At 44.7% G+C, this 26,703-nt stretch overlaps 2 protein-coding genes across 6 annotated transcripts in view; both read left to right on the top strand.

Moving 5' to 3' along the window:
- Window positions 1–5,867: 5,867 nt before the first annotated feature.
- Window positions 5,868–9,145, top strand: LOC109857151 (methylthioribose-1-phosphate isomerase). The gene is made up of 5 exons (XM_020433202.1): window positions 5,868–6,393; window positions 7,566–7,810; window positions 7,884–8,095; window positions 8,188–8,396; window positions 8,543–9,145. The coding sequence occupies exons 1-5, from the start codon at window positions 6,214–6,216 to the stop codon at window positions 8,831–8,833; spliced, it is 1,137 nt and encodes a 378-aa protein (XP_020288791.1). The 5' UTR covers window positions 5,868–6,213; the 3' UTR covers window positions 8,834–9,145.
- Window positions 9,146–9,662: 517 nt separating this feature from the next.
- LOC109857153 (tropomodulin) overlaps window positions 9,663–26,703 on the top strand; it is a 49,121-nt gene continuing 32,080 nt past the window's right edge. For 4 of the 5 annotated variants that reach the window (XR_002250460.1, XM_020433204.1, XM_020433207.1 and 1 more), the window contains exon 1: window positions 9,663–10,093. Coding sequence is in view for 3 of the 5 variants with exons in the window: in XM_020433204.1 (XP_020288793.1) it covers window positions 9,932–10,093 (162 nt within the window). In the remaining 2 variants the exon portion in view is untranslated. Of the gene's footprint in view, window positions 10,094–23,370; window positions 24,091–26,703 lie in introns of those variants that run through there. The other variant, XR_002250461.1, reaches the window with a different exon arrangement.

Below are 26,703 nucleotides of genomic sequence, written 5' to 3' on the forward strand. Positions count from 1 at the left end.
TCGCGACGTTTCCTGCGCGCGATCAGCGCGCGTGCGAATATTGTACGTAGTATCGTCGTGTGCACGTTCGGAGAGATAATTTCTCCGCGACCGAAAGCAGAGCTAGATATACGACCGCGCGATTCCTTTCCCTCCCTCCCACCCTCCCTCCCTTTCTCCAAAACAAAGAAACGCCAGACTCGATCAAACAAACAGAACTTTATCATGAGAACTGAAACGCGCGATGATAATGAAGTTAACGATCCTAATTAGCACGCTCCGAAAAGAGGAGAAACTGCTTTCCAGTTCTTGCAATGCACAGACCCACTGGTTTAATTAGTCTCAACTTTGAATCTTGAGGTTTTGATTCTCGGCGAGAAAGAAAAAAAAAAATATTTTACGCGCGCTACTCTCGATCGCAGAAGGCGAAGGTACAATTAATTTTGAATGACCGATTAGATAGAAGTAACAAGATGTTGATTTGGTGTAATGTGTTATATAAATATATATAAGATAAGAAAAATTATTACCAAACTGACATCTCGTTGCTCTTGTCGGACCGAAAAAAATTAATTGTATATTTGATACCCGGTGTTTGGACGAGAAGAAGAGTTTTCTCTCTTCGTGCTCTTTCGCCTTGACGTGCTGTCGCGGTCCGACGAAAAAAAAAACCCACGTTCAAAATTCTCGGACGAGGCAATTCTTTTTCCTCTTGTGGCAGATGCCGTCCTTTTTTTTCCAACTAACGAATTTCCACCCATTGAAGCGTCAGATTCCATGAAAATTTGCGAATTTTCGCGAGTTCTTCTTGTGTGCGCGCCCCGCCCTTTCCCGTGTTACTTCGTGATCACGAAAAAATTTGTCGCGGACAATCTTGTTATACGTTCCTCGTGAATATGCAATTTTTGCGCGCTCGTTCGTGTTCGACTTCTCTAGTCATTTTCGCCGGTGATTCGTCGCGCGGTGGATTTCTGGTTTTCGTTTTAGTCGTTTTCTTTTTTTCTCTGTCTCTCTCTCGCGTCCGGAGTATCGCGTGGTCGAGAAGAACCACGCGAGAAAGCGACAAACACGCGACAAATTTTGTGGGAAAATATCTAGCTCGAGAGTTTTTCGGTCGCGAAGGAACCGAAGAAACACGTGTACGTGATCATCGACTGGCGCGTGATATGACGAATGCAAACCTTAGGTATGTTATAATAACAAGTACGCGCATTCACACACACACATACATACATACATACATACATACATACACACACACATATATTATGTAATACATATGATACAATTATATAATAGATGGCTAATTGTAAACTCGCACAGGGGCGGTTTTGTTGCCGAAGGTGTGTGCCGACACAACGCAGAGAAGGAATCTTCGTCGTCGCGTGGGTGAACTCGAGGGGGGGGCGGTGAATGAAGTTTCACCACCCCTGGCACAAAATAGTTCAATCTTATATAAATAACTTTTAAAAACAAACAATACACGCGTATAGATATATATATATATATATATTTTATATTTACATCTAGACGTACATACATACATATATATCGATGTAAAATAATCTTGCAAAACACGTTCATCGCATTATTGTTTACAAATGTTTATCGCATACATCGTTAATCGATTTGGACTCGCGGCGCGTTTTCGACATTTACGCTCGCTCTCTCAAAAATTTTCTATTTTATCGCAAAGCGTCCGAGACGCTGTCTCGGTACACACCTTTTTCTTTGTGAAACAGCCCCCCTCCGCACGTATCTCTACTACGTGTTGTCTGGTGGTCCGGTAGTAGCGGAAATCGGAACTTGGAGTTACGAGATTTAATTTGCTCAGGCTGCCGAGCGACTCTTCGCGACGCGACGCGCCGCGACAGATTGCTTTATCGTCGTGTCTTCCGTGTTTGCCGCGCGTACACACAATTTCTTTAGTTAGACAACGATTATGTGCCGTCCCGTGACTCGTCGAGCGTTCTCACGGGGAAAAGAGAAGAAGGAGGGGCGCAAAGAGATCGATATCACGGGTTTTTTTGAGATTCCTTCCCCTCCTCTTTCCCCGTCGATCCCATGAACTTACCGGGAACTTGAATAATCGCGTCTCTCCCGCGCGGATGTGCACCGCGGATTGAAGTATTTCGCGACGGGCGTCAATCCGGATTTTTTTTTTTTTTTTTTTTTTTTGGTCAGTACATGCGTTTCTTCTCGAAAGAAATCTCTAGACGTAAGATCGTATATGTAGAATATAGATCGTGTAGATCCGTTAACACAGATCGAAACTCTCTTCCCAGCCGACGTCTTCTCTCTTCGCAATATTTGTACATCTCGTCTTGTTCAATTTACATTAGCTGCGTTCGGGCAGCAGCGATCTCTCGCAAAAACCTGGCCACCGGCATTTTTGACCGAATTATCGCCCTGATATTAAATGTTCCTTGTTATATTCTGCGAAAATACTCCAAGTAAAAAAATAGTCACTGTGTAACTGATTGAAACTCGATGCGCGTGCGGATTGCACAAAACGAGAGGAGGATTGAGAATTGAAAAAAATTTTTTGTGATAAGAACGTAATAACTCAACAACACGAGCACGCAGAGCGAGATGCGGTTCCAAAATATACTAGGTCGGGTTTGTTTTTTTTTTAACTTGGGCGCAGTTTATTTTGTCTTCGTTCGTGTTATCGCGAGCGTCGCAGCGCGCCCACGGATTATTTTCCAGTTTTATTCGAGTCGATAAGAGACAGAGAAAAGCAGGTTTTCTTGAAACAAAAACAAAACAACATCCATTTTACTTTTCTCGTCGACACTCCGACTTTCGAGAGTGTCTTCAGTTTGAGTTCCTTCGATCCAAAGATTTTGCTCTGATTTTTTTCTCTTTACACACACACACACACGCGTGCGCGCGCGCGATGATTTTATTATTTTTCCACGAAACATCGCGTGTTGTTGTTGTTTTTGTTTTTAACAAGACTTGGTAAATTTTTGAACCTAGTGGCCAGACCGTGTGTATTCTCGTTACAACGGTTAGAATCGAATAACGGTTGTTGCGCGCACACATACATACATGCACACACAGACACACACTCGATGTAACTATTTAAAATATCGATATCACAGTATGTCAGTCTCAATGTCTCTTTTGATGGTACTTAAAACGAAAATAAATAAATAAATAAATAAATAAATAAATAAATAAATAAATAAATAAATAAAGGTCGCTCAGCGGCCCTCGCCGCATTCGGCGGCCGATTCTCGATAATGTTCTTTAAGCGAGGTTTAAGAGATAATTAAAATATATAGGAAGAGGAAAAGGAAAGAGCGCGAAAAAAAAAACGTTTTTTCCCGTAGCACGTTCCTCCCTTTCGGCCCGACGTGCGTCTCGGGCACGAATTTTTTTTTTTTGTTTTTTTGTATATAAAGGACACGAAAAAAAAAAAAAAAAATTGCCGCGGACATTGCCGCGGAGAGGCGTGTAATAATAATATGCGAACCGAGAGAGAAATGTGAAATCCGAAAAAAGAGAAAAAAAATTGTGAAAGCGCGCTCCGACTGTCGCAAGTCGCGCGCGCCGCCGACATTTTATGCGTTGCGAACTCGCATGTTATACACTCGTTGCTATGTGATGTATTTTTGTGAAACAGTATTGAACGTGCTACACACACACACATTATTATTGTAACGGTAAATGTATTAATGATGTACCTATATGTACAAACATATATATTTATCTAAATGTAATATGGATGTGTGAGCAAAATTCTCCTTATTACTCTCTCTCTCTCTCTCTCTCTCTCTCTCTCTCTTTCTATTTCTCTCTCAGTGATCTCTCTCTCTCTCGTCTCTCTCCCTCTCTTCTCACACTTTCCCTTCCTCGCTCTTCCGGTCCGAAGATCTGAATGTCCCCGGATCCTCTGCTGCTGGCTGTTGCTGCTGCTGTTGCTGCCGCTGCTGCTGCTGCTGCGTCGCCTCGACGACCCGGTCCTGATTAATGTCATTTGTCTCGCCCTCGCCGCGTTAACTTACCGGTAATTCGGGCGCGCGAGACGCAAAGTAAATTCGCCACATTAACTTACCGAAAGTTTCAGACCCGGTTATTCGTACACGGTGCGCGAGGCGGGCGTGAGTGCGAATTAAATTCCTGGGAACCCGGGACTCTCTCTAATAATGAATTTGTCCCGCTACATGTATACAGTTATCGCGATACGACTGTTGAATTTCCGCGCGATGACGCGGACACAGAGCGATGATTAATTAATTTATCTCGGGAGATGTGTTTCTTCTTGATCGCATTGCGAAATTAAAAATCGCACGTCATTGAGCACGTCGCGGTCGAACTGTTCAAACAAGGACTCGGTACCAAACATCACGAGAGCAGATAGCGCGAGCTCAGGTAAGAAATTTGTACGTACGACGATTATTCTCTCGCGCGAGGAAGATTGACGAAAATTGCGCGATAAAAACGTTTAATCCTGAAAAAAAAAAGAAAAAAAAAGACGGATCAATATATCGGTCGTTAATACAAATATTATATAAAAACAATGGAAGCGAACGCGAGAGTAATAATAATTCCGAGGCTTTTTAAACTGCTGCCATCGAAGATCGTAAAATCAATAACGCGTTCCTGTCAATACTTGTTAATCCGACCATTTTACAGAGAAGCACAAAGAGACCATGAATTGGATATTGCTGTCTCTCCTCCCTCTCTCTCTCTCCCCCTCGTTGAAGTCGCTTTGCAGCGAATATTGTTTGATTATCGAGAGAATTGACATTTCATCGATATACAATCGTTCAAAGGAACTCGGGGAACGCGGGGATAGGAGAGGAGAGAGCGCGATATTTTCGTCGGGGGAGAGAGTCCGCGCCGCGCTTTTTCAATGTAAATCGGGACCGCGGCTTGGCACTTACGCTTTGAAATTCCGCCGCGCGACGGCAAAATGTAATTATGTCACCGCGCGACCTGTCTCTCGCGCGTCTCATCTCGTCTCGTTAAAAACTACACGCGCGCGCGCTCTCTCTCTCTTTCTCTCCTCCCGCGCGAACGTGTGTGCAGGCGTTTTCGCGTTTGTGTCTCCGCGAGAGAGACACGTACTACAACGCCGTGTCTTCGCCGCTCCTCCGGATTTTTTTTACAACGCGCGTGACTCGAAACAACAATCGGACGCGAAATAAAGTCGTTCGTTTCTGAGTCGCGCTTAACTTCGCGAGAACATAACGGCGAAAAAAAACCGGAAAACCGGCGCGCGGTCGTATCTCGAGGCGCGTATTCCACCGAACCGGAAGATCTTCGGCCGAATTGCTCGAATACGATATTAAATTGATAGATCACGTGACCTGGAAATTGCTCTCTTCGAAAAGTTTTCGAGTCTGTTGATTGATGAGTGTTCGAAGGCGCTCTTCTCGTCGTACCGCGAGAGAGATCGACGCGAATTCAATTAAATATCCGAGCACGTGGAATACTAATTAACAATTACAAAAAAAGAAAAAACACGTATATTACATAACGAGAGAGATTTATAGTCAGTCTCGTTTTCTTTTCGCTTATTTGCATTTTCTTCGGAGAACCAAACAAACGTACGTTTTTTTTCCCGCGAGCAAGATAACAAAAAAAAACCTTCGCATCGCGTAAACATCGCTCGACACACACATCTCTCAGTGAGCTCGAGAGACCGTCCGAGACCTTCAGATCGAGTTGGCAATTGAGACCGACGACTGTTGTTTCTCGCTGTTATCAGAATCGGTATCGGGAAACGTTATGCAACGCGCCCGAAGATAAGACGCGCCTCTCACCGACGCGCACAACGCCGAAGCGCTAATTACATAAATTATTCAAAGGTTCCCCTTGAGAATGAAGTTTATTCGATATATACATACATACATACATACATACACGCGTCGCACAGAGCGTCGACTATAATAGATATGCTCTCTCGTGTACCGTTTTCGCAGCGCGAAAAAAAAACCGGTTTGTACTACGCTCGACGGCGCGCGGGCGATAGAAGGAAAGAGAACGGATGACGAGAGGAGAGGAAAATACGGAACTCGTCACTTGTGTGTGTGACAAACTCCGTCGTCCGCCAGATGGCACCTCGTTATTGAAGCCACATCTTGCCGGAGCGACATTACTTACGACCCCGGCTAGCCTAACTGCGTCGTCGATGGGTCCAACCTTAGTTTCTTATTCGCAATTTCTATTCGTCTCTCGTTCGTTTAATAGATCCCAAGGCTGTCGCTCATTTGGACGACAATGGCGTACGAGCACAAGTTTCTTCCCTCGCTGGACGCGATGAAATGGGTACGTTTTAGACAGGACGAAAAGGACATCGCGGAGCTGCAGATTCTGGACCAGCTTCTGTTGCCGCATACAAAAAGCTACATCAAGATCGAGAGCGTTCAGGACGCCTGGAATGCGATCAAAACGATGAAGGTGAGCGATTGATCGAGTCTCTCGTGAATGATTTATTAAAATTTATATTTTTAAATACTTGATGGACGAGGAATATCCCCAAGTTCAGTGTGGGATAACCAAATTTGTTAAAGAAATAACAATTTGTTTACATGTAGTGCCCACTGAAGATGACTAAGTACACAGTCGAAACGTTTGGGATCTAATAGAGTTTAAAATATTTTTCTCCCTGCAAATCATCCTGCATCTCTGTTCAGTCACGCCTTCTCTACTATCAAATTTGGTTATTTAATTTTTTTTTCCAACAAGTAAAAACATCAATTAATTTAAATTTCAACGTGACAGGCAGTTGGAACTAAATACACGGTTTCAACCTTCGGTTTAGGTCTTTATCAAATTAGATATGTGCTGTTTAACAAAACTTCGTACAAAACAATGATGATAATTAAGATGTTACAACAAGTCGTATCGCAAACAAGAGCTGTGCATGACTTCCAGACTCGAAACGTTGTTATGCTTCATTTATATACATCATGAATAAATAATATTACCATCACATATTCGCACAACAACACCCGTGTATTTAGTTCCAACTGCCTGTCACGTTGAAATTTTACATATTTTTGGAACTATTTGTCCTTTCTCTGAATTATCAATTAATTTGTTCCAAATATAACGATGGTTTTCTTCGGCTGAGTGAGAGAAAAGAAATTGAAATTTAATACTATATTTAATCATTTGTACATGTAAAAAAAAAATACCGTCTTGCGTTTGATTTTTCCACGAATTTTGGAAAGAAGTCGGAGGACCATTAGACGTGCGAAGAGTTGTAGTGTCAAGTATATGTTTGCAGTCGAGATATAAATATTCATGCATGTTAAGTTCCTCACATGACAATATTGAAACAAAAATTCAAATGAAGATTCTGCTTGCTAGACCACTTTATCAGCATTTAACATTGAAAAAGACCCAATTCAAGGGTCAAGACCTTTGTTGCCAACATATGAAGAGTTTTGTGGTAATGAACCTAAGCACCAACACTAGTTCTTTCTAGGCTTTGTTGTAATAGTTTGTGTATTTGCATGCGTTCTTTCTCATCTTCACATAAAAGTACAATGTCACGGTAGGTACGTGGATACACGTTGGTGTATGTGTATGTTTTTCATGATTAATGCTAGTTGTGTATCATGTAGGTACGAGGTGCGCCAGCCATAGCTATTGTAGGCTGCCTCAGCTTGTCGCAAATGCTCATTAACGAGCTTCACAAGCCGCTTGAGGACAAAGCAGCTCTGTATCAATACGTTGAGAATAATTTCAAGTACTTGTTAACGGCTCGTCCAACCGCTATCAACTTGAAAACAGCAGTCGACCAAATCACAAGCATGGCGCGCAAAGACGTCGACAATAAGAACGTAACTTTGTCCGAAATGAAAAAGAAGTGAGTGCACGCGCGCCTCTTCGATAACCAAATTTATAAGATTTCTCGTATCTTCGAACTGGTGATGTTTCAGAATTATAGACAAAATAGAGTCGATATACACGAACGACAGACGCGACAACAGGGCGATTGGGGCGAATGGCTTCGCCGCTATTCTGACCGATCCAAGAATGCGCAGCGTCAATCAACGGCTGCTCACGCATTGTAACACAGGCAGTCTCGCCACCGCGGGATACGGCACAGCTTTGGGTATCGTCAGATACTTCCACGAGGAGGGAAAACTTGGTAAACACATCGCTCGAATTTTACGCTCTTGAAATTGTTGTCTCATATTGAAGAAAGATTGAACGTGAATTTGTGTTTTCTTGCATTTTCAGAGCACGTCTACTTCACCGAGACCAGACCGTACAATCAGGGCGCTCGTTTGACCGCTTACGAATTGCTGGAGGAAAAGATACCCTCCACTTTGATCTGCGACAATATGGTTGCGATGCTGATGACGGACAAAAAAATCACGACGGTCGTTGTGGGCGCTGACAGGATTGCCATAAATGGTGACACCGCGAACAAGATCGGGACTTATCAGGTGATGACTTATCTTTGATTTGTAAACTTCACAGATACGACAACGAACGATATCGCGAGTCAAAAGTACTTGAATACAGTTTGAACGATGATAGCGCGTAATCAGGCACAGCATATGTTTACGGTTGTCTTATTACCGATATGTAGATTGCGATTCTTGCCAACTACCACAAGATTCCTTTCATCGTGGCCGCGCCGTCGTCGACCATAGACGTAAATATACAGACTGGCGACGATATAGTCATCGAGGAGCGACCCGAAAAGGAGATGGTTTACGTAAACGACCAGAGAATCGCACCGGAGGGCGTGCGTTGTTGGAATCCGGCGTTTGACGTAACTCCGGCGGATTTGATCACGCGCATAGTCACGGAACGTGGCTCGTACCGGCCGTCAGAACTGAAAAAAGTCTTCCAAGTAGTGGATAGAAGAAACCCCTAGAAAACCACTAGCGGAAAACATTCTGTTCTAAACATGTCCAAACTATATTTTTTTTGTCAACAAGACTTTTATATTTTTTTTGTTTTTTAACTCCAATGATCAGTCGAACTAGCTCGGGGACATTTTAAGATTCAGTTGCCTACTCGCCTGAAATTCTTGCATTCACTTGATTCAAACGACTCAGGGAATCGATTATCAATTTGCCTAATGAGGCTAACCAAAGTTTGTTCTTTAGTCATTCTGTAATATGTTAAGAATTGTTATATGATGTAAACTATATATTACTTTTTAAGAATATATTAGTTTTTTATACATGTAATTTCTTACTACAATACATGTATTTTCCAACTTAGCATGTTTTGAATTTCTAGGTGTATATTTCAACACTACCGCAGCAAACATACATTAAACGTCTCTTCGTACAAACAGTTTTTTTTTTTTTTTTTTTTTTTTTTCAAAAAATTGTATTTTATTCTATTTTGGCATTTTTCCTCTCACTCTTTTGAAGAAGACTATGTATGGATTAATATATTTTAGAACTCCCTAAACACAAATTTCTTTCTCCTATTTTTAGGTGACATACACACACACGTATATACAATTGTATTTTATAATTTTTATTTATTTGCAATTCGCGTGACAAGTGACCCACAAGTCGGTCGAAGCTTCTCTACGACTTTTGCCACGTTAACGATGGTATTGTTAATACTACGCTTGTTCTCGACACGCGCGAACCCGCGGAGTTTCTCGCGGGAGAACACATGAGGAATCTATTTTCGCCGCGGAAAGTCGCGCGCGGGATTTCATTCGTCGTTGGGTTTCCGCGGTGCGGTGCTTTAGTACCGTCAGCCTCGCCGCGGAGCTTGGACGCCCGGAATAGTTTTCCCGCTGTTTGAGAGATTTTTCTGATCCGGACGGCCAGTGCTCGCGTAACGAGAGAACAAGATCTTGCCGATTCCGCGGTACACGTCGCGCTTTTCTCTCGGTTAACCGCGCGAGATCTCGTCTCTCGGCAAGCAGTTCCTCGATTGTTCCTCGTCAGGGAACTGCTGGAACCGCGCGAATCTTCTCCCCGAGAAGGATTCAGGTGAAACGAGGATGGAGGTGGACACGGAGAACGTCGGGAAGGACGACGCTCTGATGAGGTCCAACGGCGATGGCGTCGCCCACAACAACAACGAGGCGCCCACCGTCGAGGAGACTTACGAGATCACTCACACCAAGCGCAAGACCATTCGCACCAGCTACACGATCCAAGAAGTAAGTTGTTCCCCAAACATGTGTCTCTCTCCGCGATACCCGTTGGACAAAATATTCCCCACTGGGAAGGTGTTTATTATTTTCCGGTTTGAGGAGCGCGCGATGCAGACGCAAAACTCAGTTCGCACACGTAACACGATTTACCAAACAGCGGCCCGACTATTGTTTATTTATCAGTTTGCGCTCACCGTGCAGCGGTGACTCACACTGATACACTCCCTCCTGTTTGTGTTTTAACCCGTATGCGCAAGACGCGAAAATTCAGACGGAAATCTCGCGTGTAAATTTTCCGCTCGTCTCGTCGAACGAAAAGAGAAAGAGAGATACTCTCGCGAATTGTTGTCTTCCGAGAAACAAACTGCCGTTCGTTTCTACGTCATTGTCAGGATGACGATTTTAGAATCTGGCAGCAAAATACTCGCGCAGAAAACCGATGGGCGGCGCACGCAACGAACAAGACCGGCCGCCGATCGCGAACTTCCGATCATCATTCGTGATTTGCGTCTTCCTGTCTTGTGCGATTTCGTAACTCCTTTGATAAATCAATTGATGACGACGACGAGGCTCCTTTGATGTCGGTCAACGAGCTGAAAACTGTTTTGAAATTACATCAGCAAGATCGTTTCGTTTAAAAATATGTGCGAAAGCGAATCTTTACGAAAAATTGTTTTGATTCCGGTAAACAAAGTGAAAAGCAAAGTTAAATTATTTGTTACTAAAGAGCGAATTTTTAAACACAGAAAATAATATTTTTGGAACGCACGTGAAAAGCGAATCGTAGGGAGAGAGAGAGAGAGAGAAGTAAATCGTAGATTATAAGCGCGTTAACGATCGTTGCAAAATAAATACCCGCGCATCAAACTACACAAACACACGTCTGCGTGAACTGTCCGGCTTGCCGATGAAAGTTGCAAAATTCTTGGCCGAAGCCCGAACATCACTTCACCGCCGTGTTCCACCGAATTAACCAAAGGACTCGTTAGGTGTAAATTATGAGGGCGTTTATATTAAACCCGGGGGCTGGAATTTTCTAAACGAACGAAGAAGAGAAAGAGAGAAAATAACACCTGTGAAACGATAATCTGCCGCGGACCGACGAAAATTAGCCGCAAAGCGGGTTTTTAAGTATAAAGAGGGAAAGAGAGAGAGAGAGAGAAAGAGAGAGAGAGAGAGAGAGAGAGAGAGAGAGAGAGAGAGAGAGAGAGAGAGAGAACGTGACACGCGCGAGAAGAGATTTCTGCAGCGAGCGGCGAACCGCGTCACAAGACACGATCGACGTCGTAAACTCGCTTGATCGTTTTCCGCTTGTAACGCAATTAGCGGTCAAGAAAGCTGCTGCGGGGCGAGCGATTCCATCTCGTCGATGTTGGGACGACGAGAAACGGCGCTTCGTTAAAGCGGCAACTAAATTGCAGTTCACTTTGTCGTCGGACGGCCACGTGGCGGCATAAATTTCACTGGCGATCTGCTTTCGTGAAAGCGACGATCTGTTTCCGGCCGCCGCTTGATGAAGATACTCGCTTTTCGAACATCCCTAGTTGTTGCACAACACACGCGCGCGCGAGGAAATTTAATACGTGTCTCGAATTAATACGCGTCCTGTCCGGACGCGGATTGTGTGCGTGTTCGATCCTTCGTTCGCGTATTTTCCGCTCCGAGGTTTTTAACCAAAGAAGATTTTATTGTTATTTTATGTGATAGCAAATTTGATAAACAACAACAATACAAAGAAGATTGTAAATTCAATAAAAAAATCTTTAAAACGAAAGATACATTTCACACGAGTCGAAACTATTTCGCGACGTTATTTTCAACGCGAATTTTTGTTACCTCGATATTTACGGCGACAAGAATAAGCCTTGAATTTTACAGCCGCGCGCAATTATCCGGCAATAATTTTCTCGCGATTCGGACGATCGCGCGAACGGACGGGAAGATCACGCCGAAGATCTCGACCTCGGTGCTATTTTGAAAGTACGTCAGACGTGTTCGATCGCTCCTGCGAACAAGTGGATATTCTAATTCTATATAATCGATGCGCCACTTCTGACGCTCGCGCGCTCTCTTCTACGCTTTTATAAATAAGGAGGAAGCGCGCGCTTGACATGGAGCTTCGCAAAATCGACCGATTTCCGATTCGAGACTGTGTGTTCACTCTTCGAGCAGCCAATTACAAGACGCGAGAAACGAAAGTGCGCGCATGGCTCGAGTTTTTCCGCTCAAAAAATCAAATATCTGCGAAATATGCAGAGAAAACTCGGAATTGGATCCGAGCGATGTGTGTCACGCGGAGGTGTAAGATGACTCCCGAAGCGAAGTGGATACTGTTTCTCAGCTGTCACCGACGACGGGTTGGAAACAGCTGAGCTGTCACATTTAATTTCTCGATTTTCCGACTGTGTCTTTTCCATTTCCGAAGGAACCGCACGATAACTCTTCGCAGGGAAAAAAAAAAGCTCCAAATCCAAAAGCCACGGAATCGCGCGCGCTGTGTCACTTCTCGCTCGTGACGTTTATAAAAAGCCAAAATGGCTGCTCTTTCGCGAGGGAAGCGTACGCGGAAAATAAACATAAATATAATGTATGGAGGGTGAGAGAACTCGCTGACGACGAGTCGTGCGACGCCAAAGTCGTTTCCGCGTTGGTGAATGCGTGCGTGACGCGCGGGTTAAGCGTCGGCGGTGTTGTTCCTACCCCGACGTGAATCGTCGACACGCCGACGACGTTTTAAACGACGCGCTGAAAGCCGAGCGAAAAGTGAACCAATAAGCACACGAGGGGAGAGAGTTGAACGCGAGTGGTTTCTTCGCAGCAGCTGTCGCGCGTCGTGGAAACGTCAGCAAATCATTTGGGGGAAGAGGAAAACCCTGTTAGAAACCCTGACGAAAATCAATTTAAGCGCCGCGCTAGTCTCTCGCTCCCGAAGTCACGTTTATTGTCGCTCGCTCAATTAACACTCTCGTTCATTTTTGTCGCGCGACGATTAACTTAACGCCCGAGTTAACGGAGTCTCAGACTCGGGGAATTGACTGTCTCGGAGTATGTGACAAATGAAGTTCGAATGTAAATTCGCTTCTCGCCGAAGAGACAGGAAGAAGGAAAAGGGGAAAAAGAAATTTGAATATGAATAAAGTTTCTTTGCGATTATTATCTTCGATCTTCGAGCGCGAGTAGTTGTCTAATGAATCCGGCAATCATTTTGTCGAGAAAAGAATCTCCGCTCTTCGAACGCTAGAAGGAATGTGTCATAAAAAAAATGAAGAGAATTAAAAGAGCGTCGTCCTCGCGTTTTCTCTCGGCTCGCCGGTAAATTGATTTCTGTTTCTATTCGCGAGCGGAGAAGCGGAAGGAGAAGACATCAGCCCCCGCGCGTGAAAGCCGGCGATAGAAATGTTTAGAAGAAAACGAAAAGAGAGGCAAGTCGAAGCGCGCAACGAAAACGAGGAGGACCGCGCGCGCGCGTAAACTCCGTGAACGGACGTGTTTTCGCAGTCCGTGAATTTGTCCCCGTAAATTACTCGCCGTGCTACTGACGTCCAATTAATCATCGTAATTCCAAGTTATCCGGCCCGTTGCGGGCGATACCGGTTTATATACCGGCAGGCAGTTGAATTATTTTCGAGGTCGCGGGCGGCTCCGCCCGCCCGATCTGAATGAGCTTTCTGTCCGCCATATTTCACGAACGGAGGAGAGAGAAAAAGAGAAAAGCTCCCTCTCCGTGCGAATGAGAATAATTCGCGTTTTCCGAGAATATCGCGCGTCTCTCTTTTCTCGCCTGACGTGTATATACTTCAAAGCAAAAACCCGCTCGCTCGACGCGAAACTTGCGACTCTCGTCTATCAATAGAAAATCTAATTAATTATTAATGCAAAACCCTCGGCGAAGTTTACGCGAGCAAGAATTTCGCAAACAGGAACATATACAAAAAAAAAACAAAAAAAAAATCGTTCACGTCACCTGTTGTAACGTACGCGACAATATTGTACGCGTTTAACGACCGCGAGTTCCCTCGCGACACGTGACATCGATCAGATCGCGGTCCGCGAACCGGAACGAAGTCGGTCGCGAAATGTCAGGGAAAAGTGATCGAACGGGTTAAGAGGTAAGTTATCACATTAGCGCGACCCGGTATTGACATTTAAACGCGATTTGCCGCGTCTATTGCTATTGGGGGACGAAACCGCGCGAGCGCCGCAGTACAGTCCCACGCTTCGCCCTTTCTCTTTATCGGAGCAAAGTGCTTGCCGATAATGAAACACGACTTCCGTCGCCGTCCCCATTGTGTGTTACGCCGGCCTCGCGCGTCGGAGATTACTGGCGGATACCTGTTGAATTCCATTCAACGGATGAACCCGCGCTCAACGGTTACACGCTGTTTCTCCGCCGCGAACACGCGAACGACTTCCCCTACGAATCCCGACTCTTCTCTCTTCCTCCCATCCCTTGTCGCTATTGTTAAACGCGTTTGTAGCTGCTGCAATCTCGCGCGCCGCGCAGATGTAAATGGAAACGAAATGTTTCACGCGCTACGTTGATATCGCGGCGCCGCGCTGTTTCATCCCGCACCGACGCGTCGCCATGTGTGTAATACGAAACAATCGTCTCTCTCTTCTGTGATTTTTAAGCGCCGCGATTGTTACCGATAAATACCAAACGAAAAGAGAAAAAAATTTTCTCGCGTCTTATCCAGCCGCGTCCGGGGTGGTTTGAATTCGTTGATATTTTCACGGCGCGATTAATGCTCGAATTTTCTCTCGCAGAAAAAATCGAGAGATCTTCTTCTTTCCTCGCGGAAAGACACTCATCGGGAATGAACACGATGAGGAAACGCGCGCGCGCGTGTAACTCGAAGCACTCTTGGCACGCGAAGCGGGAGGAAACCCGACGAAAATTCCACCTTGCCTCGGGTCGTCCGACCTTGCGCCCGACGAGGTCGGTCAGGTGACGGCCTACCGCAAGCTCCGAGCTATTAAACGCTGCCGATAAAATTTTTCAAGCGCTTTGAATCGATCACAAGCCATGGCACTTCGCGCCAAAAATTGTCACGGACCGATACTGTCGCGGTATTTGCGTCGAACGGGGAAATTCGGTCGAGAGTTCTCGCGGAAAAAAAAGTCGCAGAACGATCGCGCTCGAATTTGTTTCCGCGACTGGGCTCCGCCAGAATCTATTTATCGACTTCGGCCTGATGTACGATGCAGCTGACACCTCGTTTTCTCTCTGCGCGCTTGCAACCGGCGGAGTGGATCCGAAAATATTTCACTCGGTCAACGCGTCGTCGTCGTCGCCGTCGTCGTCGTCGTCGTCGTCGTCGTCGTCGTCGTCGTCGTCGTCGTCGTCGTCGCGCTTTTCGCCGCACTTACACTTCGAAAATCTCGATGTGCATCTCTCGATATCGACGCGATGTATTTTAGCTTCCGGGTGCAACAGGTCGAAACGACGCGAATCTCATCGCAAATATCTCTCCTCCTTCCTCGTCTCTCGTTCTCTTTCTCTCTGACTCGCGGCTTATAAATAATCCGACGATGACGTTGGACGTCGGCACATTTGGCGATCGACGTCAGAGTTTTAACGTGCGCGCCGAGCGGACACATGTGTTATCGCGGACGGGCGAGTGGTATATAAATCGGGTTTACGCTTTACAGCCCAAATATTTTTAAATTTCGCCCCGAGACACGGCGAGAGCTCGCAAAGCACTCGCGAGCGGACAGGTGGATGGGACGGGTGCGCAAATTTGCGAGTGATTTCTCGAATGTTTATCACCCGCGCTGCACACACGCTGTTTTCGCTGGAGAAATTTATATCATATCGCGCTCGCTGCTTTTCGAAATTTTCCATCGAACGTCGCATTTTCTCTCTCTCTCTCTCTCTCTCTCTCTCTCTCTCTCTCTCTCTTCTGTCGACGTGATTAATCTCGATTTTTATCACCACGCGTCTGTCACGCGAGAATCGGTTCTTCAAATCCGCCTCCTCGAATCCGCGCGTTCGGCGGATATAAAAGAATACCCTCGCTTGTTGAAAACTTGCCGCGTAATAAAGCCGAGTAAATTCTCTGAATGAAGCGCGCGCCACTTGGCAGACCCGCGACGCATATGTTAAACGGATACCTACGCGTGCGAACATTATACGCGCGCGAAAATTGCACCCGCGCCGCGTATAATATAACGCGGACACGTCGTCGTAACACCGGCATTAAGAATCAAGCTAATTTGCGTCCGCCCGGTGTCCAGCGGCTATGAATATAACTTTGTGTTTAATAAAGCGCCACGTCTCTTCGCGTGTCGTTATATATATAAACAAAGTTTTCACCTTGTCTTGCCAATTGGAACTCTATGTGGGCGCTAACGTGGTCTGGTTGAAGTCGCAAAAACGCGATTTTTCAAAAATCTCGGTTTTGCGCTTCGGATGCGAAGAATTGAAAATAAATTACCAACGCGCTCCACGCGCGTGGACGAATAAAAAATGCAAATTAATTTGCAAATTTTTAATTCAAACAATTTTTTGCGGGACGCGCGTTTTTGTTGTTCGCGAATTGTTTTCGATTTCGAGACGAAATTTAAAAAGAAACATTTGGCAATCGCGCCCGTCTTTCGGCGCGAGCCTCTGTCGAATATTTTCTGGCAACGAGAAACGCGCCGCGTCGACGGAGAGACGAACGCGCGTTTAACGGGCGTCGCCGTCAATTCGCGACTGTCTGTCTTCGTTGATCGAGAACCGGTGAGAATCGCATAGAGATTCGCAAGCAAGCAATTTTGCCGTCGCGTTTGTAACATGCACGCGCGCGCGCACACACACACAAAGTTGATTCTCAGTTGCGGTTCCGTTGTGCTTTCTGGTCAATGCCTCCGGCGTTTCAATTAGCGAAGGCGCACGCGGTCGATCGGTCACCACCGTCCCGATCTCGAAATAGATCAGGTTCCTCCGCCGTCGCTCTGTCCTCGGATTATCCCGTTGCTGACCCTTTGCCGGGGCCGTTTTCACGCCCGCGCGATTATCTGCGCGTCCGGGCTTTGTGTTCTCCCGTCACGACGACGAAAACGCGATTTTCAGCGGGCTTTGGGAAAGCTCTGTAAACCGCTCTGTGTGAAACTTAACCCTTAAAGTATATCCGGATTCGCCGTGTTCCCGTGGAACGTGATTTATCGCTCACCGAGGCGATCAGGCCGCGCGACGACTTGATAATTGATCGTAAAGAGTCTTTTCGAGGCAAATTGTAAAAATACAGAATCTGATTTTATTTTGTTATTATTTATAATTTTTTTTGTTATTATCTTCAGCGCGATTATATTCACGCAGCGTTAAATACAAGCTTTAGTCGCGAAAAAAAGTGACAAATAATTTGCATTGGGAGAGAGAAAAAAAAATTAAATTTCTAGACCGCGATAATTGAAACTCGAGACAGTTTAATTAAAACGTAATTAACCAGATGGACAGTTATTTTTTATTACCGCAGCTGCGCCGTTCGGTGCTTCATTTGGAGATGACAAACCACTCTCTGCGATGGTGACAGAGAGCGTCGGGCCTGCCGCCGATAGGAAAAATTGAAAGAAAAATCAATATGTTATCATCGGCCGGGGTAGCAATTCTTGTTCCGCGTTGAGGTCAATAAACTCATTGCGATGCCAATCGCGCAGACAAGAAGTCAATCAAGGGACGAAATGTGAAGAGGGCTCGCTTGGCCGGCATCGCGTTTATACGTCAAAGTGCCGCACTGTGTCCCATCGGACACGCGTTGATATGATTTGCGAGAGAAAGGGGAAAGAGAGTGAAAAGAGAGTAATTAATAAAAAAAAAAAAACAAGTCCACGAAAAATCTATCGGCCAAGATCTCAGTGAGTTTATACATTCGAAGATGTCAGGATTTCACAATTTGTGAAATATAATTGAAACATAAATTCATCAGAGTGTTTCCGCCCTCTTCGCAGAGCGAAAAGTTACAATTATATCATCGAATAGATAATTAACATGATCGGTGAAATAAGTAACGTATTTCGTAACGTATACGACTTTTGAAAATTAACAAAAAGATCAAGCGTTCTATAAACTATCTGTGGGCGCGTCTCGATCTTTTCTTTCAGAAGAATCGAGGCTCGATTCGACGCTCCGGCCTACCCGACGATTTTATTCGTTCGTTAATAAAACTCAAAATATAGACAACAATATTTTGCATCGTCATCATCATTATCATCATCGCGAAAACTTTCCGTCCAGGGAAACGTGCAATCAGGCGGGACGCGCTCCTAATAATATCTTTCCAACTTGGGGCAATTTCGCTTGTTTACCGGTCGCAGGATATGGTTCGTGAAATGACGCGTTAGTGTCCCGGTATAATCGGCGAAGTTCGTCGTAATTTACGGCGCGAGAGATTACGGGCGCGGAGATGTATTTTTCAAGGAGGAGGTAGGGATGAGAGAGAGAGAGGTAAGCTTTTGTATCTCGTTAGCCGGGCTATTGAAGTTGAGGATGGACAATGAGTTTTTCCCGAAAGAGAGTCAGAGGCTGCGCCGATTAAGCGACGGACACAAATTGACGTTTTTCCTTGTCGTGTTAACCGGAAAACACCGTGATTCGTCGCGCTGACGTAAGAATGGCCGAGAGAGCGGACTTTTAAAAATAACGCGCCACTCGAGCCGCAATGGAAAGTTTGTCGATCACGTCCGCCTCCTCGTCGGAGGGAGGATATGTTTTGATCGGCGTGACATCCGACGCGATTCCTTTGGTAATATTTCTGTTATTCTCATTCGAACGCGTTGTTTTCTGTCTGTTGCGTGTTTTGTTGTTATTGTTATTGTTTGCATATTTTTACGGAAAAACATTTGTCAAGATGAGACACATTTCGCCCGGGAATAAATTGGACTTTGTGCGAAACGCAGGTCGCAAATATACTCTCTCTCTCTCTCTGCTCGGTATTAAAGAAAATAACAATTAGCAAATTGTTGTTTCGCCGCGCGCGATTGAAAAAACTCGAGTGGAAAGGGGATGGGAAGTATCATTTCGCGCTGACGCAATTTTATCATCTCTTTCTGTCTCTCTCTCTCTCTTTCTCTCTCTCTCTCTTTAACAAAGTTTACGACCGCATCGCGCGAGCTTTGCGTCCCGGAGTTTGTAATTTGCGCGCGGTGTCTATTTGAAATAATTAATTACATTAATTAGTGTCGCATTCTCTGAATCGTCTCTCTCTCGTAGATCCGGCAGACACGGTCAACGAGCGTCACAGGTCGGTCGCTGTAATCAGCTTTGGGGCGTATTATCTTTCGTCGAATTTTGCGATTTTCTCGCAAACACGCGCGCGCACATACACACACACACACACACAAGTTTACTTCAAAACACATTAATTAATTAATTTAATTACGCGCGCGCGCGCGCACACACTCCGGTAATACGGAACTTAGGATCGTATCTTTTTGGGTACATAATTCAGATGGAGTGCCTGGCTTTGGCGTTAACAAACGAGATCGATCATATGCGCGCGCGTCACGTTGAAACGCGGATAATTTTCCTCTTTAATCTCGCGTTTTGAACGTCTGCGGCTTTTTGAACACAATCGCTCGTCGCTCGTCGTGTATAACTTAACACTCCGGCGCACACCTCTCTCTCCCGATAATCTCTCTGTCCGTTTTCATCTTTCCGCGGAAATGTAAATGTGCCAATCCACGTAGCAATTGTGCTCTTCCAACGGAAGCGCCGAATTGACGTTCAATCTTGATTTTCGCTCTCTCTGTCTCTCTCTCTCGCCTCATTTTATGGGACAGCTGAAATTCAACGCGGCCGTGTAAATGAGAGTAAAATCGGAGAGACTTGCATTCCGGCGATCCTGAATAAAATATAAATCACCTAAATGTGGTGAAAATATAACATTAAAAAAAGACGATGGCTCTAAAAACTATAATAATAATAATAATAATAGTAAATTTATTACATATATAGTACAGTTACATAATAAACAAAACAAAGACAACAGCTAGTTATTAATTGCGAAAAAATTATTTTTCGTCCAAAAAAACAACTTTCAAATCCAATTTGAATTAGTGACAACAGTGGATTATCGCGACAAAGAATGAAATAGAATAAAATAAAAATAATTAGAAACAATTGTTCTCGAACAATCTGAAATGAATAAAATGAGAAAGAGAGAGAGAGAGAGAGAGAGCCTACTCTTTCATCGCGCGCGTCTCAATTAGTTGCGTTTTTGAAACGCGGATAGCGTGACGCGCATACGAACTTTTAATCACTCCGTACTCATTTCATGCTTGCATCGCGTTGCCAACAGTCTGGAAGATAATCCGATTTTTCCGGCGCAAAAAGGCGCGACCCGTTTCGGACGGGAATTGCTTGTTCCTCTCGCGATTGTTATTCGGTGATGCGCTCGCTCGCTCGCTGAAGCTGGAAAATTCGCGCGAACGATCATCATCGGGCAATCGACGTGCGAAATTAGCTCTTTAATCGCGCAGGTGATATCCCCGCGGCGCTCCGTTTAATTTCGCGCGCATAAATTATTTTCCGAAATGGAACCGATCAATTTAACTTTCATATCGCGACGATCTCTAAACACACAGAGAGATGATATTTGCATAATGCGCTCACAACGTAGCGTCCAAATAACGTCTCTGTCTTCGTGTAATTTATGCATCTTTTTGCACAGACCAGTTGTTGTGTCGCGAGGATGTGAAATGTCCCAGAAGAAGAAGAGCGCGCGCGGATGTAAATATGCCGTCGTTTCGAACACACTCGTTTGATTTTATCGTATTTAAATGTTACGCGCTGTTCTCGAGATACGCGCGACATTTATGTATTTTGCGTATTTTATTTTTCTAAATAGTTTTCGTAATTAATTCGTTTTTTTGTTTTAATTTAACGCGCAGGTAATAATATGTCGTTACATATTACAAAATGTCACAAATGCCAGCGTTTTCGCATCTCTGAGAGAACTTCCTCAGGTCGAGGAGCTTTTCTGGCGGCTCGACGACAGAGGGTAAAATCGGTCACACAGTAGCTCCTTTGTTCTCGAGAGATAGGAGCTTGGCAAGCTTTCGCACCATCTGACGGTTCTCTGCCGGAAGAGGTTTTGCACGAACAGCTTTCAAGCTCGCGCCCAAGTTTCTAATGGTGCCGCCATCTAGCTGCAAAAAACTAAGTACGGAGAGACGTTGCTTTATAAATAGTTTTCTTTTTTTTTCGCACCGACGACTTTCGACAGATGTATCGAACGGTCGCGCGATTAATCGTGACGACAATTCACGGGTGACAACCGCACCTTTGATCTCGATATAAAAACGCGAACAATGCAAATAAACAACGATGCCGTTTCGAAGAAGCTTTTTCCGATCAATTTTCTTGCGTATCAAAATAAAAACAAAAAAAGAATTTTTTAAGCAATGTGTAGAAACACGTCCGTGTTATGTAATAAACGAAAGAGGCGGAAAATGATAAAGCGAGATCTCGAGAGATTTAGCAGCGCGATGAAACAAAAGTAATTTTACTCCGTCTCTAGCTATTTTCTGCGACGTTGTCCGAGTACGCGAGTCGGAAAACGTTTCTCGGATTATATTAATAATTCGCATATTGTACGCTTTATCCGTCACTTTTGCGTTCAAATAAACTCGACGTCGTTGCAAATGTCATGCGAGTGACCATCCCTCTCTTCCCGGGTTTGCGCTAAATACTGAATTATGCGCCGAACAAGAGCGCGGCACGTGCGGCGAGCGTAATCGTCGACGCGCTGCCAAAGAAATTCCGAACGATTTAGCAAAAGGGATGGTCGCACATTGTTGAAACGCGTCGGTGAAAATTGAGACATCGGGTCGCGTTCGGCGCGCCACGCGAATTTTCGCTTCCGCGTCGTTTCCGCGGACCGGCCAGAAAGATGCGCGATGACTCTTCGACTTTCGCAACGCCGCGTTCAGCCACTCGCTTCTCGTCACTGTCGCGAATGTTTTTGCAACACCGCGTGATTATTACTTATCTTTTAAATGCATCACAACGTACGTAAAACGAAAAAGTCCCGAGTGTGTTTGGGCCAAGTATCGCCTCGAGATCTGCGACTTTCTTTTTAAGATCGTTTCAAGTTCTTCAGACACAGCCATGTCCATACGGTGATACAAAAATAATTGCTGGGTTTTCGAATTCTTCAAACTTCGACGAAATCGCGATATTAATTTCGCATTTCAATCCAAGTGCCAGATCGGAAACGAATGCCTTCAAACGAGCGTTTGGTTTTTAAGAAAAGAAAAGCTAAAGAAACTGAGAAAGGTCAAACGCTGACTGGCGTAAATATTTTTCGCAGAGGACGCAATTTTATAATAACAATAAAACGCGTGCGAATAATCAAAAGCCGTCTTCGACGTTGCACGAGAGCGCGATATATTTTCGCCATTCAGACATTCCGGGCGGCCTTCTTCTATTCCTAACGTTCGTTTCCAAGAAAAATAGACGAATCGCTAACGACAGGTCTCGATAATCCACACGCGTGTAATCGATTACCTACACACGCTTTTCTCTCTCTTTCTCTATCGTGGAATTGAGCTGCGCTCAAATTTCCGCGCACACGCGGATTTTGGGAGAGCGAACAGCGGGAAAACAAATGGGTTACCTATGTAACACAGACACGAGTCGTGTATAAAACATGGCGAAACTTCGAAAATTAGTTTACGGGACGCGCAACGCCGTTCTCTCCTCCCGCGAAACCGAAACAATCGGCGATGTGTGTAAAATACATACGTTTTTGTTGTCTCGCTTTCTAAAATTGTAACAGAAAGGATTCAAACGACACGTCGGCTAGGAGATCTGTTAATTCAGAAATTAAAACAAAATCTGCGTTTATTTCGGAGTCTCCTTTGGGGTCTCCTTCAAATGTCTCCCGGGACATTCGACATTTTCGCGAGAAAAACGAAATCAAAGGTCGCAAAGAGAAATAGTCGCGAGGAGCAGAAATGTCGACGTTACAAAAAAAATCCGAGAAAATTGCGACGATTTTTTTTGCGCGCGGGTTATTCTGGCGTTGGGTATCAAAACATTATCGCGTTGCCGACGACGTCGTTGGATCAACAAAAGAAAGGATTTTCGAGAAATACCTCGAGGAAGGATTCTTGGCGTCGCATCTCGACAGCTATGCGCTTTTTCTTGCGCCGCGGCAGATTCGCGGCGTGCGTCGCGCGAGTCGCGGCGGGTGGCGGCCTAATTATATGTGTTTCTCCGTATTTCTGGAAGCGGTCCGCGCGCGGACGACGGGGCGCGCTTCGACGACGGTGTGTACAGCGGAGAAGTGTTTCCCCGACTTCAGTCGCGCGTGGTCCACCTCGAATCGCGCATATCTCACCAAGTTATCTCACGTGAGACCGAGCACACAAAGACGATCTCCCGAAGTACCGGCCCCGAAGATCCGCACCGTCGAAAGCTACTTTGAGGCGCCGAGCGCGCGAACATCTCGGCGCGATTATAAACGCGTTCGCGTCCGCAAGTTCCCTTCTCTTTTCTTTAATCGCCTCCCGTTCGTTTTAAGAAAGTATGTACTTTCACGACTGCGCGGCGAATTCTCGAGTTTTCGAGGAAATTGTCGACGAGTATTCATTTCATTTCAATGACGCTTAAGTTTTAATTTTATCGAACGATTACAGCTTGAACGCTGTAAATTTTGTTACTTAAACAATTTGCGAAATTCAAATCCAATTGTTGTCTGTCAAAAAATCGCGTTTGTTGCACATTAACGAGATTGGTCTGGTTTTTGGAAATTATGTGCGAAAATTCGCAGAACGTTTTCTGACGCGACGAAGATTAACGAGGAAGGGAGGTTTTGAAGTGTCTCTATCGTGTAAAAAGGATATACTTAAGCGGGAGTGACATTTGAATTGTGCGAAGCGAGACAGCAATCATGGCGACCACGGAGGTCTTTCAGGACTGGGATTCTCCGTACGAGAATCTCAGCACGATTAGGAAAACTACTACCACCAGAAAAACTACCACCACTACCACCACCACTAGACAACCACTTCTAGAGGTAAGAGTCTCAAGGGTTCGTTGCGAGGAGTTTTTGCAAGTCTAGCGATTTCAGCAATTTTTTGTATCACTGCGTTTTACATTCTATCTTAATTTTTTAGTTTTCTTCTCATTTTTCTTATGTATTTTTCCATGAATTGTAAAGCCTTTTTTTTAGATATTTTTGCGTTTATATTATTTTAAAGATAAATTTTGATTAAAAAAAAAACAAGATCAAACAGAGCTGTGGTGGTCTACTGACGAGCGTCGATTATTTGAATCAATACGAGACGAAATTTATTACCCGTTTTGATTGACTCATCTTCTTCAGTCAAAATAATATATTATAAATTTTATAATTCACTTATAAACGTTTCATGGTTGTTTACCATGGTTATAAATTTATGGCGAAAAATTCTCTCGATTCCCTGAATTACTTTCGTAGACTCTGAAACCTCATATCGAATTTAAACGGTGTTGTGTTGTTGCGTCATAATTAAAGCAAAAAAAAAAAAGCAACGTTATACGGTTCTGGAATTAATCTAACGACCCTGCCAAAATTCGTTGCGACTTCGTAATCAATTTCTGCTCCCTCATCATACATCACGCGAATCGCGTATCTCCACGCCTGTCAAGCGTGTGTTGTAAACATATGTGAGGGAAGAAGATTTAGGATTCAGTTCGCTTGCGACACGGAAAACTTGGTAACATCGCGTCAGAATATTAGACCGGGAATGGGTTGGGAAAGGCCAAGAAAAAGTACCTTTTTCTTGGCACGCGAATGTATGAGCACAAAGTATGTAGCTGCGTGTCGCCGCGTGCGATTATTCATTGGAAGCGACTTTACGATTTTCCGGCTGTTTATCCGTGAATCAGGCGCGTTCGCGAGTCAGGCAATCGCAGTGCCTTCGTTTCTGGCAAGCGTTTCTGTAAACGCGCGAAAAAGCTCAGCGCGTTTCGAGACTTCGTATAGAGTTTCCAGATGAGCGGCGATGAAGAGAGTTGCTATCTGCAACAAAAATTTAACATGTTTATTTTACGGCGCGGTCTTACACGCTTGATAGAAAATATTTTTATATTTTTAACCAATATATTTATTATATATCAAAATAATAGAAAAGAACAGCCGATACGAGCAATACTGAGATGTTTGTGTACAAAATTGTGGTATTTATTTTAAAACATCGATATTATATTAATATACATGTAAATAAACATAGCGTATCTCGCAATAACAATCGAGTATCTTCGTTCTCAGACTCGAGATAGGAATAAATCACAAAGATATGTTAATTATTTTTATAATTACTGAGCGTGTCGATATTTTCGAAGATATTAAATTCTATATTTTCGTTGTGTTTTTTTTTTTTTTTTATCCATTTATTTACGCAGCGATGACTCCAACTCTCTACTTCTCTTAATTAAACAGGTATCTCAATTTCTGACCTTGTTAGCGCCTGCTTTTGTATTAACGACGCACGACAGACACGCGCTCGTCGATAGCCGCGCTTGGTATGTTGGCATTGAAATCTCGGAACCGATAGATGCATCCGGTTTGGGCGACATAAAAATACACGTCCGATATATAAATAGGATCTAAAGCAACGCGATAAACAAAAGTGTCGTGCACGTGCACAAAATTTCGGAAAGGACCGGCCGATTTCGCTCACATCCGCGGATTTCAACTCCGTTTCGATCTTCTCTCTTCTCTGTTTCGCTTTTCATTACTCGTGAAAAATAATTCTCGCGGTGTCTTTTTGCGTGTCCGCGACTGCAGACCCGCCGCTCGCCGTTGTTGGCCGCGCGCCAGCTGTGTTCGGAATAAAAGCCTCCAATAAGAAAAAGAACATTGCGCAATTCGCGATGATTTGGCGCCTATCGTTTGCTCGCGAATTTATTCGCCACGTTGATTCGCCGACTGGATTTCTTCCGCGCGAGTTTGTCACCTAGACGAGACAGTCGGTCGTACCTGCAGAAACGACGAGCGAGCGGGAACGAGAGAAACGTCACATTCACAAGTTTCCGATTCGCCGACTTGTCTCCGACGTTGTTCTCGCGAAATATTAAGCGCGAATATAAATTCGTCGAAATAAAGCGCGACGCGTTTGCGTCAAAATCAACAAAGTTTATACCGCTTCGGATTTTAACGCCTCTCGACCTCTCGAGCGCGCGCGCGCTCACACACTCCCAAGATCTATAAATTTCATCGACGCAATATTCGCGCGGATTTCCACGAAACCGTCGATCTTTTCGGCCCGCCTTTGAGAGCAATACAATACACGTTCGTTCGGCTTTTCTCGGTCGAGCGAACGTATCGGCTACATCTGGCTCGGTTTTCTCTGGCGATGATCAAACTGTCCAATTAATCGCGGGCTCTCGCATTACCGTGAAACAACAACGCTTTTCCGCGATATTTCGGAAAACGCGCGTCTTTTCTGAAATATCTCGCACATCTCCGTGGCTCGATTTGTTCTTGATGAACGACGATTTTCGTCGAACGTCGTTCGTTCTTGAGAACGTCGCCGCCGCGACGAGCACATTCCGCTTGTTTATTAGACGGCGCACTTAGCCCGACCTTACGCCCATGTAGCAATTCCGTGTGTCGGTTGTATTTTCGAAGCGGCCTACTCGCTTT

Source organism: Pseudomyrmex gracilis, unplaced genomic scaffold, assembly GCF_002006095.1.
Source record: "Pseudomyrmex gracilis isolate BER0280 unplaced genomic scaffold, ASM200609v1 scaffold_147, whole genome shotgun sequence".
NCBI classification, from domain to species: domain Eukaryota; kingdom Metazoa; phylum Arthropoda; class Insecta; order Hymenoptera; family Formicidae; genus Pseudomyrmex; species Pseudomyrmex gracilis.

Excerpts from the sequence above, each read along its gene's own strand:
- LOC109857151 (XM_020433202.1), top strand. The coding sequence starts at position 6,214 with ATGGCGTACGAGCACAAGTTTCTTCCCTCGCTGGACGCGATGAAATGG. Across the intron at positions 7,811-7,883 it reads TTGTCCGAAATGAAAAAGAA|AATTATAGACAAAATAGAGT; the intron begins GTGAGTGCACGC and ends GTGATGTTTCAG. Across the intron at positions 8,096-8,187 it reads CCACGAGGAGGGAAAACTTG|AGCACGTCTACTTCACCGAG; the intron begins GTAAACACATCG and ends TTGCATTTTCAG.